The 19,794-nt window shown below is 39.9% G+C and overlaps 1 protein-coding gene across 1 annotated transcript in view; it reads left to right on the plus strand.

Moving 5' to 3' along the window:
- The window catches only part of TACR1 (tachykinin receptor 1), a 150,765-nt gene that overhangs the window by 66,290 nt on the left and 64,681 nt on the right, over positions 1-19,794 (plus strand). The window contains exon 2 of the mRNA XM_005575491.5: positions 11,874-12,068. Coding sequence (XP_005575548.1) covers positions 11,874-12,068 — 195 coding nt within the window. The remainder of the gene's footprint in view (positions 1-11,873; positions 12,069-19,794) is intronic.

Consider the following 19,794-nt stretch of genomic DNA (forward strand, 5'->3'; position numbering starts at 1 on the left):
AGAAAAGAAGCAGGATGCAGTCGGCATAAAACAGATAATGGAAGAAGTCACCATGAGTGAGAACCTGCAGAAGCAAACCCAGAAACTTAAGCTGTTAGAGTTAACAGAGACACTAAATATAAATTATGTTTATTATGTATAATGAAATAAAAAAGAAGCCTGACAATATGAGGAGCGAGTAAAAATTATAAAGAATGATTAGATTTTTTAAAAATATGCAATCAAAATTCTAAAATGAATAATAATAACAGTTGAAATGTAAAACTCAGTGAACGAATCTAATAGCAGATTAGACTTGCTGAGGAGAGTCAATGAACTGGAAGATAGCCAGAATGCAGCACAGAGGTACAGAAGGTTAGATTTAAGAGATAAAACTAAGAAGACAAAATTAAGTTGTCTTAGTTGACAGGTTGTTTCATTTTAGTGTTTTGCCAAATTTAATCACTGTATAATTGTGAGAAATGCAATTTTCTCAATTTTATACTTTATTTTCATAGAGAATGTTAATAATTTACTTAAAAAACAAGAAATCCATCAAAAGATTCTTTCCTCTAATCAAAATATTCCTAAGAGCAACTCAAGAATCTCAAAATTAAATTGTGCACCCCATAGGAGCTTTCAGTTTTTATTTTATGCAGTTTGTCTCTGGCTTTTATAGAAATGAATTTCAATGTCTTTTTGTTTGCCGGATTTGTATTGAGAAATTGCAACTTGCCAAAAGCTTCAGAAGTTAAAAATTTAGGAGTATTCCATTGAAAATATTTTGATTTACAATTTTCAACTAATGTTAAACAAAATATAACCAAAACTTTGAGGACTCATTTACAAAAAGTTTGGTACTATTACTTAGGTTAATTCACAAAACAGTCAAAGGCTCAAACACTTTTAAAATCCTGTGTAGTATACTTTTGTATTCATCATACAAAACCACACCCAAAATAAATTAGTTCAGTTACTGTATACCTACAAAACTTTTTATAAATTTCAGCTACAGCTTATATTTCAATTAGTAAGATATCACAGTTTATTTGTACATAGTTGCAAATTATGTGTATCACAACCTATTACAAGGACATTTCTGTTCCATGCCTTCCTTAATTTAGTAAGCGCATTATTTTTACCACAGTGTATTCATATTAGTACCAAAACAAATTAATCTTCACTGCTGAACTTTGAAATGGACTCATGATAACATTCACAACAATGTCCGTGCTTTCACCTTCCAAAAACTTTGAATCTAGGAATTGAATTTTTTTTTAAATTGGCTCATTATTGGCCGAGTGCGGAGGCTCACGCCTGTAATCCCAGCACTTTGGGAGGCCAAGGCAGGCAGATCACAAGGTCAGGAGATTGAGACCATCATGGCTAACACGGTGAAACCCCATTTTTACTAAAAATACAAAAAATTAGCCAGGTATGGTGGCAGGTGCCTGTAGTCCCAGCTAGTCGCGAGGCTGAGGCAGGAGAATGACGTGAACCTGGGAGGCGGAGCTTGCAGTGAGCCGAGATCGTGCCACTGCGCTCCAGCCTGGGTGACAGAGTGAGACTCCGTCTCAAAAAAATAAATAAATAAAAATAAAAATAAAATTTCTCATTATTGAAATTAACTGATTTTCTATTTGAAAAATCTGATGACACTGATATAAAATTAGAATCGTTTAGCTATTTGCCAAATTTTTCTGATAACTAAGCCAACATATTAATAGCTATTACTTGACCTTTTGTACATGCACAAGAAACATTGGAATTGAAAAAGAGTGAAGTTAATTTAGAAGAACGGTCGTTTAATCTAAGTGAGAAGTCATGCTTCACAGAATGATGAGCAAATGCACCATTTTCCCTGCATAGGTTAAATAATTGTCTTTGAGCATGGTTGTCTTAAAATAACTACTAACATTTGCTGTATATGCTGCTGCTGCTTCAGCAGATGTGTGTCTTTTGGTTTTCACAGGTTCAGTGATTAATGCTTTGGCCTGATAGAAGGTTAATGTCTAAAATCATTTTGTGCAAGTTACACATTCATCATCAACTTTTATGAAAAGCAGAAATCCAGTACTAAACTTTTCATTTGACATGTGCTTCCTTGAAATTATAACTTATTGCTGTCAAAGATTTTTTTTAACTAAGAAAGCACTATCAAAACTAAATAAACAGTTGTGGATTTACACTCTACAAGAGAAAGCAAAATCACTGTAGCAAGGGTGCCCAAATGATATTCATACTCTCCAGAGAAGGATTACTCAGCATCCTTCCTGGTCATGTTAAACTGTTAGGGGCTTCCTGCTGAGCCTGCCACCCCATCTGGTGGCTGCAGGCACAGGACGCAGCACAACAGACTGGTACATCAGCTGCCTGACGGAGGCAGTGGCACTGAATAATGCTGGGCACCTGAGTCTGAGTACACTTCATTTGATTAGTGATTGTCTTGCCTGCTGTACTTCAGTAGGAGACATTTTCAAGGTTGGGATTAGGGTGATGCAAATATAGCATTTGCCTGGGGTGCAAAATTTAAGGGAACCCCAAAAGTTCAGCAATCAAGACAAATAATATTTTAATGCAATACATTAAGATATCAAATTTAATGCACAAAAATCTATGATTAACAAAATATCAAAATTTTAAATAAAGACAGGATTTAATTCCTCACTTGCACTGTGAGTGCCTCACTCACCTCACTCCAATCCCATCCCACAGATTCTGCCTTTGTGGGTCGAATAAAAGAGATCTGTGGGAGAAGAGAGGCTACCCTGAGTGAGGAGGCAGAGAAATTTCATTCTCCCTCCTAGCCCTTCCTTTGGCCCCAAGTGCCTCTGCTTTAAGTTTTCTGCTGCCAAAATTAAAACTCAAGCCTATGGTCACCCAGAAAACATGCTTACCACTGGGGGAAAGAGGATGCCAGAGAATCAGGGAAACTCTAAATATACTTGTGAGTGACTGCAGCAGTTTTTACATAGCCTGCCAGGCCCAATGCAATGGATGGTTCAGCCCTCCAAAAAATGCATCATTTTCTTAAGATTTCAAAAAATTATTTATTTGTTTTTATTGACATGTAATAATTGTACATATTTTGAGGTGCAGTGTGATATTTTGATACATGTATACAATGTGTAATGGTCATATCAGGGTAATTAGCATATCCATCACCTCAAACATTTACTATTTTGGGGGGTTGGGAACATTCAAACTCCATTCAACAACAATTTATTGTGCATTTTCAAATAGCTAAAAGAAATGCATCTTTGACGTTGTCCACAAAAACTTCAAAATTGGTCAGAAGAGAGCATTAATTATTTAATAACTTAATATCAAGGCCACACTGCATAAGATGAAAATATAATTCAAAGATACAGCCAACTACATTTTCCTAACTAGCTTGCCACAGAGGACTACTCAATACTGCAGTGACAGCAGAGGCCAAAAAGCACAGTGCCAACACTTTTAAAGATGCCCTAAATTTGAACTTCTTTCCATTATTGAGTTCCCACTAAAATCATGAATTTCAATCAGTGCAATTCCCCCTTTCCCTTACAGTAATTAAAATTTCAAAGACATTACAATCCAAACTATTCTCTTCTTTTTTTTTTTCCTTACTCTGCTGCTGGAGATAATGTGGTCGTATTATCACACCCCCAGTCAAATTTCTGTAAACCTGAGTCTCCCTTGTGTCCCCACACACCTCCTACCTAAGTTGTAGCTCTAAATCGCAAACAGGTCAATGTCACAAAGGATCTAGTTTGTCCCAGTAGCATTAACCTTTTGCCCAGGGGATAGCTATTGCTGTGTGTGTCTGTCTTACACATGTCAGCACAGCCTCAGGAATGGAGTCCCAAATGCAAGCATAAGATGCCACAGAGGAAGAAAACAGTTACAAATGTTGTGAGCTATCAAGTCACTTCTGCCAATCCTTGACAGAAGCCCTCAAGCTGGAAATGAAATGGTGTATTACTTTACTCACCTTCCATTGCATTACAAACTTGCTACCATTTCTCTTTTCAGGGAGAAAAAAAAATGCGTGCTCTGTCTTCCTGCTTCACCCCAGCCACTCCCACCCCTAGTCCCACCCCTGAGGGGCAGCATTTTATTGTGAATGGCAGGATCCCATCGAGTAGCTGACTGGTGCTCCTAGTGTTGCTCATTCCCAATGCTTACTGTCTGGCCCACCTGCTGGCAGAAACACTCAGAATATTATACTTAACTTGGACCTTCACTGTCTTTTCCCCTTAGTTCACATCAGACCTTAGTCATATGTATTTTTATGGTAGCCCTGGCTCTGCAAAAATCAAAGGGCTTAACCTGGGCTGCTTAGGGGACACCTTCTATCTAATCCCAACTAGGGCGCTTTATCAATCCTGGCTTAATGCCTAACATTCCAAAATAGCTTTAAGGAGTTCACTGTTGAAGGAATACTCCAGAATTGCACCTATCCCTTTGTAATCTTGTCTTTTAAGACTAGTCTGAATGCCCTAAGTGGAGCCGCCAGCTTGCAACTGCTGAATGAAGATGGAGTTCTTTGGTCAAACATCAACTGGCACATCCAGGCAAACTTTTACCAGTTGTGTAAGGCTCTTTGGTAAGTTTCCCAAAAGATAAAAATATATGTGAACACAATCACTGCCCTCAGGAAGCTTACCGTCCAGTGATGGGATATAACAAGATCACAGATTGTCCTGCTATAAAATAAAATGAGATGGTTGCATAAGGGAGAACAGCTAACAGGAGCATGGGAGGGTATTCAATAGAACGTGGTTATGATTATCTCCATGAGATTTTTGAACAGTCGAAAAAGTTTTCCTGAAGGAGATGGATTCTGATCCACATTTAAAGGATGAATAAAATTTCTACAGATGGTAGTGAGATAGGAAGTAGAATCTAGACAAGGCTGGCAGGCTCCCAGGGTCTGGTATCACCTCCTCTCATGAGCTCCTACATCAGGTACTTTGTTTCCCAATAGCCCAAGGACTCTATTTCTGAATCTTCTTTGAACAATATGGGTCATTCTTTGATCACACATGAGACAGGACAGCTCAAACAACAGTCAACTGCATCCCCTCCTTCACTTCACCCTAAACTGTCACAGGCCTTCAAATCCATCTGTCTTTACATCCATTTTTTATGGTCTTGTCGATGGCGCCCTTGCTGTCTGCTGGCACCTTTTGAAGTGGGTCCACTGATGATGCTGTGAATCTGCACTGCACGTGGAGATCAAAACCTCATGCTTTTTAGAATTGTGCACAACATAGCAGTGAAGACGCAAGGGATTCTGCTGCTAATATTAATAAACAATAATTAATTAATAATAAAAATGATTTAATGGTGTGTGAACTTTGTGTCATCTCTGCAGGCTGCTAACGGCCTCTTTGGTTATACAGCTCTGTGAGCTTCAGCTTAGCTAAATAGATAAGGATGCTGGTCAAGTGATATGCTTAAATAACATCCCTGAATTTTGATGATAAAAAAATATCCTGGAAGAAAATCTCAACTGATGAAATGTTAGTGACCTCAGGTAAAAAGACGGTGTGCTCCCTGAAATGGAGGGAGGATGGAAGGAGAATGGATGGAGCAATTTGTTCAGAAGAAGAGCCAAAGGGTGATGCCACATAGAAAGATAGAATCCAAATTTACTTCCGTCAACAGTATGTAAGTGTTCCCCTTTCTCCACAACCTCGCCAGCATCTGTTATTTTTCGACTTTTCAAAATAGCCATTCTGACTGCTATGAGATGGTATCTCATTGAGGTTTTGATTTGCATTTCTCTAAGGATCAGTGATATTGAGATTTTTTTCATTTGCTTGTGGCCACAAGTATGTCTTCTTTGAAAAGTGTCTGTTCATGTCCTTCATCCACTTTTTAATGGGGCTGTTTTTCTCTTGTAAATTAGTTTAAGTCTCTTACAGAGGCTGGATATTACACCATTGTCAGATGCATAGTTTACAAATATTTACTCCCATTCTGTAGGCTGTCAGTATGCTCCATTGATAGTTTATTTTGCTGCACAGAAGCTCTTAAGTTTAATTAGATCCCATTTGTCAATTTTTGCTTTTCTTGCAATTGGTTTTGGTGTCCTTGTTATGAAATCTTTGCCCCTTCCTTTGTCCAGGAGGGTATTGCCTAGGTTGTCTTCCAGGGAGGGCTTTTATAGCTTTGGGTTTCACATTCAAGTCTTCATTCCTTAAAGAGCTAAAACCAGAACTACCATTTCACCCGGCAATCTCATTACTGGGTATATACCCAGAGGAATATAAATCATTTTATCATGAGGCTATACACATGCATATGTTCATTGCAGTACTATTCACAATAGCAAAGACGCAGAGTCAACCTAATGCCCATCAATGACAGATTGGACTTTTAAATGTGGTACACACACACCACGGAATACTATATATAAAATTCTTTCATAAAAAAGAATGAAATCATGTCTTTTGCGGGAACATGAATGGAGTTGGAGGCTATTATCCTTAGCAAACTAGCACAGGAACAGAAAACCAAATACCACATTATAAGTGGGAACTAAATGATGAGAACTCATGAACACAAAGAAGGAAACAACAGACACTGGGGCCTACTTTAGGGTGGAGAGTGGGAGGAGGGAGAGAAGCAGAAAAAATAACTATTGTGTGCTAGGCTTAATATGGGAGATGAAATAATCTGTGCAACAAACCCCTGTAACATGAGTTTCTCTATAGAACAAACCTGGCACATATACCCCTGAAACTAAAAAAAAAAGCTGAAAAACTAAATCCTGCACAGTTCCCAACATATAGTCAACACAAAAGTTAGTCAACAAGTAGGTATTGAGGCTTTATTTAAGGGCTTAATGTCAAGAGATAAAAAATTCTGGAGAGCCAGGTCCAGTGAGGTCACTCCTGCAGGATGATCCTGGGGGATGTCTATATGACAGAAAACACTTTGAGCAATAATTATTCTCACATAACAGTCTTACATGTGTTCAGACTGGGAGGAATAAAGGTATACCATATACGCTTTTCCCCTGCTACATTTATTTTCACTCAACAAGGCTTTATGAAACCACTGCTATGTGCCAAGATACCATTTATGTAACCAAACTTTCATTGAGTATTTACTACATTCTAGGCACCTGGCCAGGCCAAGGACCTGTGGAGGGTAATACGGGAAAAGAAGGATATGAAAATAGAAAAATAGAGGCCCAGCACCGTGGCTCATGCTTGTAATCCCAGCACTTTGGGAGGCCAAGGAGAGCGAATCACTTAAGTTAGGAGTTCAAGACCAGCCTGGCAAACATGGTGAAACCCCTTCTCTACTAAAAATGCAAAAAAAATTAGCTGGGCATGGTGGCGGGTGCCTGTAATCCCAGCTACTTGGGAAACTGAGGCATGAGAATCACTGGAACCCGGGAGGCAGAGGCTGCAGTGAGCCGAGATCACACCACTGCACTCCAGTCTGAGTGAAAGAGCGAGACTGTCTCAAAAGAAAAAAAGAAAAGAAAATAGAAAATAAAGTGAAACGTGGTCAGCACAAGGTTTAGAGATCTTCACAGCAGTAAAGGTAGGGCACCAAACCCAGCCACAAGGACATGATGACTGGGCCAAGTTGTGAAAATAAACAGGAGCAACCAGGAAGGGACTGAGGAGGAAAAACATCCCAGATTGACCACTGCGCTCATGTAAGAACCGGGGTCATATGTGATTCTGGGTCATGACTGGCCATAGACCACCTTACTGACTGCTTGTGGGACACAGGAGTTATCTACCCAATGAGTTCCCATCTGCCAAAGGTAAAGAGTGTTTCTGAATATTACACCATCTTCTCCTATGGTTCTAATTCCTCCTGCTCTTCACCTCCCGTAAACTAGACCTGGGGACAGCAAGCTATGGGCCAGGGGCCAAATGCAGCCTACCTCTTGTTTTTGTAAATAAAATGTTATTATCATACAGTCATGCCTAATAGTTTCCTTGCTGTCTGTGGCTGTTTTCACACTACAAAGATAGAGTTTGATAATTACAACTGAAACTATATGGATCACAAAACTCAAAATATTTAATATCTGTCTTTCCCAGAAAAAAATTGCTAATCCTTGAACTAGACTATAGCAGCCATACTCTCAGCTCTTACCACCCTGGTTATCTGAACTCAGGAAGATATGGTCCCTTAAAGGAAACTTGTAACACCCCAGGAGTGAGTGGGAGAAGCGAGGGCAGGAACTGGAATTGGATGAGAAAGACTGTGGAAGAAGGGCCCCACCGGACAAATCTCATAGTAGAGGAAAGACATTCTCTCTGCCGAGTGTTTTGGGACTGGTAGAAGAGGAAGTTATGAAGATACTGCCGCTTGTCAGAGGATTGAAATTCTTTTTCACAGTAAGATTGTTTCACACTGCCTACAAGAAAAAAAAAATGTGCAGCAGAGAGTTCTTTTCATAAAGCATCATCATGCAAGAGGAAGGCTACATCTCAGGTTTTTCAGCTGGGAGGACACATACAATTCAAATCAGAGCTGATGGCCCTCGGTGGGACTGGAACCACCTGAAGTAGAGAACATAATCCACATCCCACACACCTCCAGACCCCCGTCTCTGGCAGCCTGATGATTAATGCTTACACCAGAAAGACGTTTCATTGACTGCCTTAGAGTCCCGTGAGCATGATGTAGTCAATAAATATTTATTAAATGTATTTTCCTTGGGCTTGCAGCACTTGCTCATAACCAAATAAGCAAGAATTGCTCAGGGTGGTTCCAGAAAAATATATAAATGTATGTTAATGGATCCAAGCTAGAAATGGGGAGTAGGAAAGAAAATGTTCATCCATCTGTGGACAGGTTATCCAAATGGTGCTAGCTTTTGGGTAAATAAGAAAAAAACATGTTAAACAAGTCCCAGAAATGAGGATTGCAAGAGAGAGATAGAAGAAAGGAGGAAGGAGAGGAAAGGAGGGAAGGAAGGAGGGAGGGAGATTTACAAATACCTCTGCTTTGAACAAATGAACATATATACATTTTTTAAAGCCAATCTTTTTTTTTTCTCTCTGGCTTTATGTGGGTAATACTTTCATCTGTCACTAAAATGGCTCCTACACTCAAGGAACGGCAGAGAGTTAAATGAAATGGGTTCCCAAATTGCAACTTTTGCAATAAGGATAAAATATGGCTTTCTGCCACCCATTTGGAGTTACAGTGCCAATACGCTGATGCAATCCCCCATAAGCCCAGTCACATTAGATTCTGAATGGTGTATCGCCAATCTGAGCATGGGGAGTGGTGTTAGGATTTGTTTATTTAAGACTGAGCATTTATCCTGGATGAGAAACAAATTAAAATCTTGCATTTGAGGTAATATTAAAAGAGGGCAATGCAATTACCACATTCTCCCCTGAGCGTCCTCCTTAAGGTACTGTGAAGCCTGAGAATGCGCAGCTGCCAGCGGGGGTAGGAACTGTGCAGTGCTGGAGGTGAGATAAGGCATCTTCACGGCTGCATTTCCAACTTTGTAGGGGGGAAACAATTTGCCTTTGGGAAATAACCCAACAAGCAATCCTATGGTTTTAATACAAACACTCAGAGAGGTTCTGGCCATGATCATCTGGGTCCAGCCCTTCACTGAATTGGAAAGATGGCAACGATAATGGTTGAACAGGCCTACATGTGTTGGCTCTGAGTTTCCCCCACCCACCCCACCCCATGACTGAAGAGGATACAGGGCTCCACCACTGTCAGGCATCAAGGAAGACACAGGTCTAGGGGAGAAATCAACACTTCTCAGGGTCCTTTTCAGGGGTCTACTGCAGAGATGGAAGGTCATCTATTCTATGGTGTCCTGGACCTGCCTTGGCAGTAGTCATGGCCCTTTGCAGGTAACCTAAAGGAAACAGACAATGCTTGATTTGCAACATCGTGAGAGTTGTTTTAGCCCTTTTGATGACCTTCAGACAGCATTTGAATGATAGGCTTTACAGCATCAACAGAACCAGGGAAACTTGCCCAGAGATGTATAGATTACTACACACCCCCAACATCATATCTTTTCCAAGTCCCTTCCTATAATTCCACTCTCTCCTGACTTTAAGACCACCTACCCACTTTCTAAAAGAGGCAGAAGGAAGAGTTTCTAGGAGTTTCCTTCCTGGGAGTCGTCATGACTTCTGATATAAAGGTTGACATGAAGTGTCCTCCTAGTAGTCAGACACTATACACTGAACACTTTCAGTGGCCCTTACAGACCAGAGAAGGAAAGCCCAGGTCCCTAGCACCAAAATGCAGAGAAAAGTTTCTAAAGTTTACAGTGATAAGAGGATGCTAAAGGAAGCCTTCATGCAAACAAAGCCTAATCCTAACATGGAGAAAGAAGAAAGCTCCAAACGCTTCCTGCCGTTGGGGCAGGATGCTCAGCAGGCTCACCCAAATCCAGCACACCTCTTGAAGCCCCTCCAGTAGACCACCTGCCATTCCAGGGCTTGAGTGTCTCCGCAGCTCCCCTAAGACTCTAAGTATTGATCCAATTACCACTTGAGGTCACTTATCCTACTGCTGTGTTTTGAGCTGCTTATTGATGCACATTTTCTCCCTGGAGAAATTACAAGCTCATAGCCCAGAAGGAAACACTGTGCTCTACCGTGGCAGGTGCCCAGTGGGAATTGATTGAGCGCATACTGAATAAAATTGCTTTACTTGTAACCCTGGCCCTAATTCTGGTCTAGAGATCCTAGGAGTCCAAAGAATCCAGCAAAAGAATTATGTGGAATGATGTGGAGCCAGCTGACAGCTGTGCTGCTCTTTGTCTGCAGATTTTTTAAGTCTCCGTTGACCATTCTGTCCCATGGATGTTGGAAACACCTGACTGTCAGAGAATCAACGTGTGATTCTGAGGTTTTGTCAGATAATATTTAAAAGCCAAAGGCCCTATAAGATATCATTCCTTCTCTTTAAAAAATGCTTATTTTAAGGTATAGAGCGATAAACTTTACAAGAAAAATATGCATAGAGAGATGTCTTTGAAAATGAAAGAGGCAGAATTGATGTGCTTATCACTGATATGAAAGGCTGATAGGAAATACCTATCCTTCAAATCTCTGCAACATCTCAGGGGCTGTGCACAAATGCAAACATGTGGACACATTCATTCAGATGACACTGTTTAATGCCAGAGCCCAGGAGTGAGGAGATGGAGGAATGGCTTCAGACATGAAGTCATCATTTGCTGTGCTCCACTCTTCCTGCAATGAAATGTCATCCACACTGGTCCTTTGTGCATTCTAGTCTGTCTGCCTCAGCAGGTAGAGACCGCCTTTCTCCTCATGAAGTGTGTATAGTCAGCCACACACTGACTCCTAGATGCTCAAAGAATCGATCACAATTTCTCCAGGAGCTATTGTTTTTTGCTGACTTTAGGCCAATGCTTTGTCACAGAGACGTGTTTACTTCCCCTCAAATTGTATGGACCGAGGTAGGACTGCTAACCTTTTATAATATCACATAAGGATTGAAAAAAACTACTATTCTGATCACCATTATCCCTTAATCCAGAAAGAATGAAAGTCAGTCTTTATATTAAATAAATTTACAACATTGTTCTTATTTTTCTGATTTCACTTACCTATACTTGGCTGTCCTGTCCCCAGCACAAGCATTTCAGTAATGAAAATGCCTCTCCTTGAATGTTGCTAGATGGGTTCTGAAATACTGAAAAATCTAGCTGGCTTTTCTTAGGCATGATGGCATTGTATGGCATATCATAAAGCTTAAGGATAGAATATGGAAAAGGAATTGGAAAATCATTGTATAAATCATCAGGAATCAAAGGGTTTCCATGAATTTTTTTATTGGCAGGAAAAATATGGAATCTCTGATGCAGATTTTGGTGACCAAATCAGAACTTTATTCTTTCTTCTCTGTTCCAGGTACATGGCCATCATCCATCCCCTCCAGCCCCGGCTGTCCGCCACGGCCACCAAAGTGGTCATCTGTGTCATCTGGGTCCTGGCTCTCCTGCTGGCCTTCCCCCAGGGCTACTACTCAACCACAGAGACCATGCCCAGCAGAGTCGTATGCATGATCGAATGGCCAGAGCATCCCAACAAGATTTATGAGAAAGTGTGAGTAGAGATGACTCCTCATGCCAAAGCAATGATGGTGCAGGGTGCCTTCCTGGCCCCTTCTTGATCTTTCTTTCTTTCCATATTCTTTTGCTGGTACAGATTTAATGTGTATCTGTAAGCATTTCTCACATATACTCTCATATCACGTTGCTATGTCCACAGTTATCAGGGGACTGTAGTATCCCAAATACTATTTTAAGCATTGAAAGATAATTTTTGAAATATAAGATCTAGATCCTGTTATAGCAGAGCCATATCCCTCGGGCCTTTTACCAGAGACATTACCCTGCCGGGATCTGCCTTTCTTTGCCTAGGAACTTTTTCCTAAGCTATGGGATGCGGAATGCCCGGAATGCCGCTCTTCTCTCCTGCACAGGAGGCGGGAAGGTGGGGAATTACCTCCCACTCCCAGCAGCTCTCAACAATGACTGAAGGGCTGCTCTGTCTGTGAGTAGCCATTCTTTTATACCTTTACTTTCTTAATAAACTTGCTTTCACTTTGCACTGCAAAAAAAAATAAGAAGAAGAACAAAGCCTGAGGGGAGCTGGCATCTGAACACCCGTCTCTCACCCCTCAGGGGAGTGTGTCTCTGTGGTGTGTGTTTTACATCATGTCGAAGATTTTCCTGTGGGATTAATCTCCAGGGGTAGCTGCCTGGATAATGTACCCTTTATTGGCCACTGTGTCTTCCCTATACTACTGCCCCCTTTCCCTACTGGTGTTTCTTCTCCCTGATAAGGTACTTGCACTTGAAAATCTTGAGATAGAGATTCCCCTTTGCAGAAGACCAAAACAATACACTTACACCCAGGATGTTACAGCTGGAGAAATAGAACATATGCAGGTGAAACGCAGGCGAAGGCCAGGCCAGGCATTGAGACCGTATGAGCTATGGGTCCCTTACAGGGCAGACAGACTTACCTTCTAGGGGCCTGCCTGATCACATTTAGGGTTTTTCAAAGTATCCCAGCAATTTTCTCCAAGACTTCTTATCCTCGAGGCAACATTGAAATGGCATATTCTTTGTTTTGCTCTGCTTGAGTGAGCCACAATGTGACATTTATATTACAGTTAGTTTTCGGGACTCAGAGCACATAGATAATGTGGATCTTTTTGAAAGCCCTCTATAATTCTCCAATCTCAGGTTTTTTATGTGAATCATAAAAGAACACTGGTGTTAGAATCAGAAGATCTGAATTTTAATTACAAGATTGCCAGTTACTGGCCATGTGACCCTGGGCAAGGGTCACAGCCTCTCCTCGTTATACAAATAAGAGATAATAGAGCTCTGTTTCCTATAAACAATTCTTGTGAAGATCAAACGACATAATATATTCTCACTTGTAAGCTATTAAATGCCATACAAAAGGTATGAACCAAATTGATCAGCTGACTCAGATAGCAGTATAATTATGAGACCTTGAAACTTGAGTTAAAATGAGACGCCACACCTGTCATTCCCCCCAAGATTTGAGGGCTGAAATCCTGTTGCACACAGTTACCCAGCTGCATCTGTTCCATGAGCATGGAAATGCAGCTTGCCAGAAAGCAATACATAAAGCTCAGACGTCGCCTTCCAGACACAAACAGTGGGATTTAATCGATCAAGCAATGGAGGGATTAATGCTCAGCCTAGGAAATATCAAAAATTATTCTTTCAAATGAAACTACAAGCCTGAGCAAGGTCCCAGAGGGAGAAAGAACACAGCTTGTTACAAGCCATACAGGACCTGTGAACGTGTTCAAGCCAGAGGGTTTCCTCAAAAGGGAAAAAAAAGTCTCTGAATTAAAGCTCATTACACAAACTGCTTCAGAAATCTCTCCCGTCGTGTCCATGGGCTGTAGCTCAGCTCTTAGTTTTTCATGGTCTTTTCAAAATCTGATCACTTTCTACAACTTTTGTTTCAAAATACTCATAGTTCTTTAATCTTATAACAAATTCAAAGTTTAACTTGGAAATAAAGATTAATTTTCCCACAGATCTCTGGGGTCTTTTCCAAAAAAGAATACTGTTTTGGGGTGGAGTCTTATTTTTGAACATTTTGGTGTTTTATGCTTATGAATGACTAGAAAATCCCTTTGAGACTCAACATGATGTGTTGGATTGTCTTGTTTCCTTGCTTTGAGAATTTAGGGTAGCTGCTACTGGATATACAGTTACGATTGCCATTGTTGTTTATTTCATCATTTTAACCTAAAAAATAAACTTGGCTTGACAGCATCTATTGTTATCTATTCATGAATTGTAACATGTTTATTGATACAATAGTAAGTCAAAATAGTGTATTTGTCACTCACTGAATGACAGTGATGGAAACATAAGTGCATAGCATAGCTTTATTCAAACCTATTTTGTTTTTGTCAGTATCATTCATAAAACATTATAATATATTTCTAGACAATTTCAATTTTACCATGTCTAAGCAAACTACTTAATTATATTCTCTTCTTTTAGAAGAAATGATTGCCACTTTCACAGTACACAACAATCCCAAATTTGAAACCAGATGGAAACTTTGTTTTGAGGCAGTATAATAATTAGAAGAGTGTGTGCCCTGGAGTTAGATGAGCGATCAGCTCCCAGTCCCATCACTGTCTAGCTGACTCATAATGGTCAAGTAATTTAAGGCTCTGAGCCTAATAGTACAGACAGTCCCCCATTTGCGAAGGTTCAAATTGCAATTTTTCAGCTTTACAATGGTGGGAAAGTGATATGCATTCAGTAGAAACTGTAATTTGAGTATTCATACAACCTTTCTGTTTTTCATTTTCAGTATAATTTTCAATAAATTACATGAGATAGTCAACACTTTATTACAAAATAGGCTCTGTGTTAGATGATTTTGCCCAACTGTAGGCTAATGTAAGTGTTCTGAGCACGTGTACGGTAGGCTGGGCTAAACTATGATGTTTGGTAGGTTAGGTGTGGTAAGTACATTTTCAACTTAAAATATTTTCAATTTATGATGGGTTTATCTGGATCTAACCCTATTGTAAGTTGAGGAGCAGCTGTACATTCCACAAAGAAGCATAGAGAGATGTAAGTAAAAATAACCTACATGAAATCCTCAGCCTAGTGCCCTGCATAGAGGTAAGGGTCTAGTGAATGTTAACTACCAATGTTAGCATCATTCATTAATCTGGGTTCACTGGAAGATGATTGGCAGCAGACAGTGTGATGGGCAGATGCTTAGACCCAATTTAATTGATGAATAATTTGTGTAAGCTAATTACATGAAACGTTTCGTGAAAAATCTCAGGCTGCTGCACCTGCCTTCTGGCTGTATGGTGGGCCTGCAACCATGATCACTCATTCAAACTCTTTACTAACTTTTACAAATACAGTTAGACTAACATTTACTAAAACATCAATTAAATTAAGCCCTATTAAAGACAGGAAATCCGATAAAAGAACGGACAAAGGTTTTGAACATGGGCTTCACACACACACACACACACACACACACACACACACACACACAATCCACACAGCCAATAAATATATGAGGAGGCACACAACTTCATTTGTTACCAGTGAAATGCAAATTAAAGCGATAATGAGATCTTACTACACAGCCATCAAACTAGAAAATATTAAGAAATCTGACAAAACAAAGTGTTTCAAACTGAGCAATAAGAACCTCTGTCAACTGCTAGAAGAAGTATAAATTAATAATTACATTGGAAAAAAAAATTTTTTTTTTTTTTTTGAGATGGAGTTTCACTCTTGTTGCCCAGGCTGGATTGCAATGGCGCTATCTTGGCTCACTGCAACCTCCACCTCCCGGGTTCAAGCAATTCTCCTGCTTCAGCCTCCAGAGTAGCTGGGATTACAGGTGCCCACCACCACGCCCAGCTAATTTTTTGTATTTTTAGTAGAGACAGGGTTTCACCACGTTGGCCAGGCTGGTCTTGAACTCCTGACCTCAGGTGATCCACTGGCCTCGGCCTCCCAAAGTGCTGGGATTACAGGCATAAGTCACCATGCCCAGCCCAGAAAATACTTTCATAGTGTCTAGAAAAGAAGAAGCTATGCATACCCTATAACTCAGAAATTTCACTTGCAGGTAATTACCCTAAAAAAAACCCATGCACGTATGCACTCAATTACATCAAACATAATGTTCCTATCAGCATTGCTCTTAATACCCCCCAAACTGGAGATGTTTCAAATATCCATCATCAGTAGAATGGATTTAAAAAAAAAATGTGGTGGCCCAGTGCGGTGGCTCTTACCTGTTATCCAAGCACTTTGGGAGGCCCAAGCAGATGGATTGCTTAAGCTCAGGAGTTCAAGACCAGCCTGGGCAACATAGTGAAACCCCATCTCTACAAATAAATTAGCTCTGCGTGGTGGCAAGTGCACCCGTGGTCCCAGATACTCGGGAGGCTGAGGTGGGAGGATCGTTTGAGCCTGGGAGGCAGAGGTTGCAGGGAGCTGAGGTCACTCCACTGCACTCCAGCCTGGGTGACAGAGTGAAACCCTGTCTCAAAAAAAAAGAAAAAAAAAATGTGGTGTCTTATAAAAATTTGAAGTGCCTTATATAAGTAGAAGTCAACACAAATATAGATTGTTTCTCTCTTTATAACACAAAACATAGCCTATTATGCACACTGTTATGCACCTTGTTTTTTTAAACTCAGTATGTCCTAGAGATATTTCCATATTGTTCATAAAGAGCTTCTCTTTTTTTTTTTTTTTTTTTTTTGAGACAGAGTCTCTCTGTGTCACCCAGGCTGGAGTGCAGTCCCATGATCTCAGCCCTCTGCAAGCTCCGCCTCCCGGGTTCACGCCATTCTCCTGCCTCAGCCTCCCGAGTAGCTAGGATTACAGGCGCCCACCACCATGCCTGCCTAATTTTTTTGTATTTTTAGTAGAGACAGGATTTCACCATGTTAGGCAGGATGGTCTCCATCTCCTGACCTCGTGATTGTCCCTCCTTGGCCTCCCAAAGTGCTGGGATTACAGGTGTGAGCCACCGCGCCCGGCCCCTTCTCTATTCTTTTCTTAGTATTCCACTTTTTGAATGTATGCTATTATTTAACCAATCATTTATTAGTGGAGTTTAGATTGCCTTCAATGGTTTGCTATTACAGAATGCCACCATGCATAACATTTATAAATATCATGCAAGAATACCTATGGCATAAAATCTCAAAAATAGACTATACCATCTTAATTTTGATATTTGCCCTCCATACAGGATTGTACTAATTTACATTCTCACCTGCAATGTGTGAGAGTTCCTGTCTCTCCACGGCCTCACCAGCAACGTATATCATGAAGCTTTTAGATTTGTATCCATATGATGGGGAAAAAAAAATGAGAATGGGATCTCATAGTTAAAATGCTCATTTCTCTTTTAGGAGTGGGGATGAACATCTTTTTATAATTTAATGGTCATTCATATATATATATTTTATAACCTGCTTATTTCATTTACCATATCATAAATGATTTCCTATGTTATTAAAATTGTTTCTACGACATGATGTGAAGACACACACACGCACGTGCACATACACACATATGTTGTTAACAAATCCCCTTTTGAAAATGTATTACTTCAGTGGTTTCTCTTAACTGACTAGTAAGATAAGCCACTAGCTTCAAAGTGAGCTGCTTCTAGCTATATTCCTAGATCCCTGAAGGAACTGGTTCAGTTTTGTCTGCCATTCCCTGTCTATGTTTACAATCCACAGTTATAGATGATTTCGCTAACATTATAACATTCATGAAAATGGGGACTTAGGCTCATCATTAATACAATATTATCATAATTTTTAATTAAGTCCTGCAATAATTAGCAACCCAGCAGCTTAGCATGGCTGCTCTGGCAAAACTATGACACTACACAGGAAGTTCTAGGAAGGTGGAGATGACTGACAGGTAATAAAGAAAGATTTTACATGTGATCAAAGGTGACTTTTCCCATTGGAGAAGAAAGCACAGAGAAAGAAAGGTGAATGCATGAAGAAGAAAAATTTGGCTTTGCAAAATGTATTAACCGTTTCCTTTCTTCTATAAAAACTGTGAGGAGTATGCAGTAGTTTTCAAAGATAATCAGAGCTACACCCACTCTTGTAGTTGTTATGTGGGCTGTAAGATGGCGATGGTCCCAGAAGGTACTAGGGCAATGCCCCTGAGGACAAGGAAGATGAACGAGCCACCATTTCTTCATCAGAGGACCCTCCACCAAAGCCAAGAAAAAATCTGTAATGAGGATGAAAAATGAAAAAGACATCCAAAAAAATGAGATTTAGACAAGCTGGGAATTTCTGCTTCCCTGAGTCATTTATTAATATTGGCCATATGTCATTTTCTGATAATTAAGTTTCTATGTACATAACATTATGGTAGAGTTTTAGCAAGAAGTAAGACATTCCTATTCTGAATTCTAAATATTACCAATGGGAGAGGAGACTATGTTAGAAAACAGAATCGTTCATTGATATTTTGTGGAAATGTGAGTGAATATGAATATGTTAGCTCTAATATAATTCTCTACAGGTACCAACTGTAACAGAAGACTATAAAAATATGCTATTGTCATTATTTACAGCACTTTATCTTTTGTATATTATGATTCATTATCAAAAATCAGCTGAAATGTTTATATTTATATGTATTATTTACTTTCGTTCACAATAATAAAAATTGAAAATCAGCTCATTAACAGGGAGTAAGACAGGAATATTTAAAAATATACCTACAGCACTACTTCTCAAATTTTCCACCTTCTTGATTATTTTACAAATTAAAAACAAAAAATGTGGATCCTTTGCCAAGCTGCTCTAGGCCTTGGCCAAAGGGGTGTCAACATATTTGTGTTTCCGGGATTGACTGTTTATGCTAGCTGTTGTGATTAATCTCTTCCCCTGACACCCTCTACACTTATAAATATAGCCCAGAGCCCCTAGTATTATCGCCTTGGCTGATGAAAAGCAATTAAACTGAGAGGGAAGAGTGCATTGACACTGCAGGGGAAGATGCTAGCATAAAAACATGACCCCCAGACAGAAATCAGAGTGAACAAAGTCAAAAAAAAAAAAAGGTGGGGGGGGAAGTCCATGTTACTGCAGAAACTAGGAAGGTTGCCACACAAATGTCAGAAATTTTACTACATTTCTGGTAGACATTGTACAGATAGGGCCAAACAGGAGGCAGCCACCAAGGGCTGTTATGGCCTCTATATACCAGTAGCGCCTAATTAGGAGGTGAAAGTGTGAGCCTTGAAACCTTGAGAAAGATGGGCCCACCCAATTTAGGACTCCTTTGGGGTGCTGCCATCAACTTCCGGAGGCAGCTGGCCTCAGATGGAGAAAGAGAAAGCACAGAGGCCAGAGAGCATAATTCACAATAAGATTAAATGGATGATTTTCTACAAAACCATAAATTATCAAACTGATACAGCTTGGAGGTAAAGGGGAATGAAACCACTGTTCAAAAATTGCATTTACAAAAGGCACTGGGATCAAAATCTGTGCAGGGAAAATCTTTCAAATACCCTTATAAGTTCTTCAAGAGTACAGAACAATATGGAAATCTTGCTCATTTATTATAGAGATTTGGTAAAACCTAAATACAGAAAGCTAATAAAGACAACTCCAAAAACAAACCTTCAGACCAACTCCATTTACAAATACAGATACAAACATCCCAATTAAAACATTCACCAAAAAAATACAAATTATATTGAAACAGCGATGTTATGTTTTTGA

This window comes from Macaca fascicularis, chromosome 13, assembly GCF_037993035.2.
Source record: "Macaca fascicularis isolate 582-1 chromosome 13, T2T-MFA8v1.1".
NCBI classification, from domain to species: Eukaryota; Metazoa; Chordata; class Mammalia; order Primates; family Cercopithecidae; genus Macaca; species Macaca fascicularis.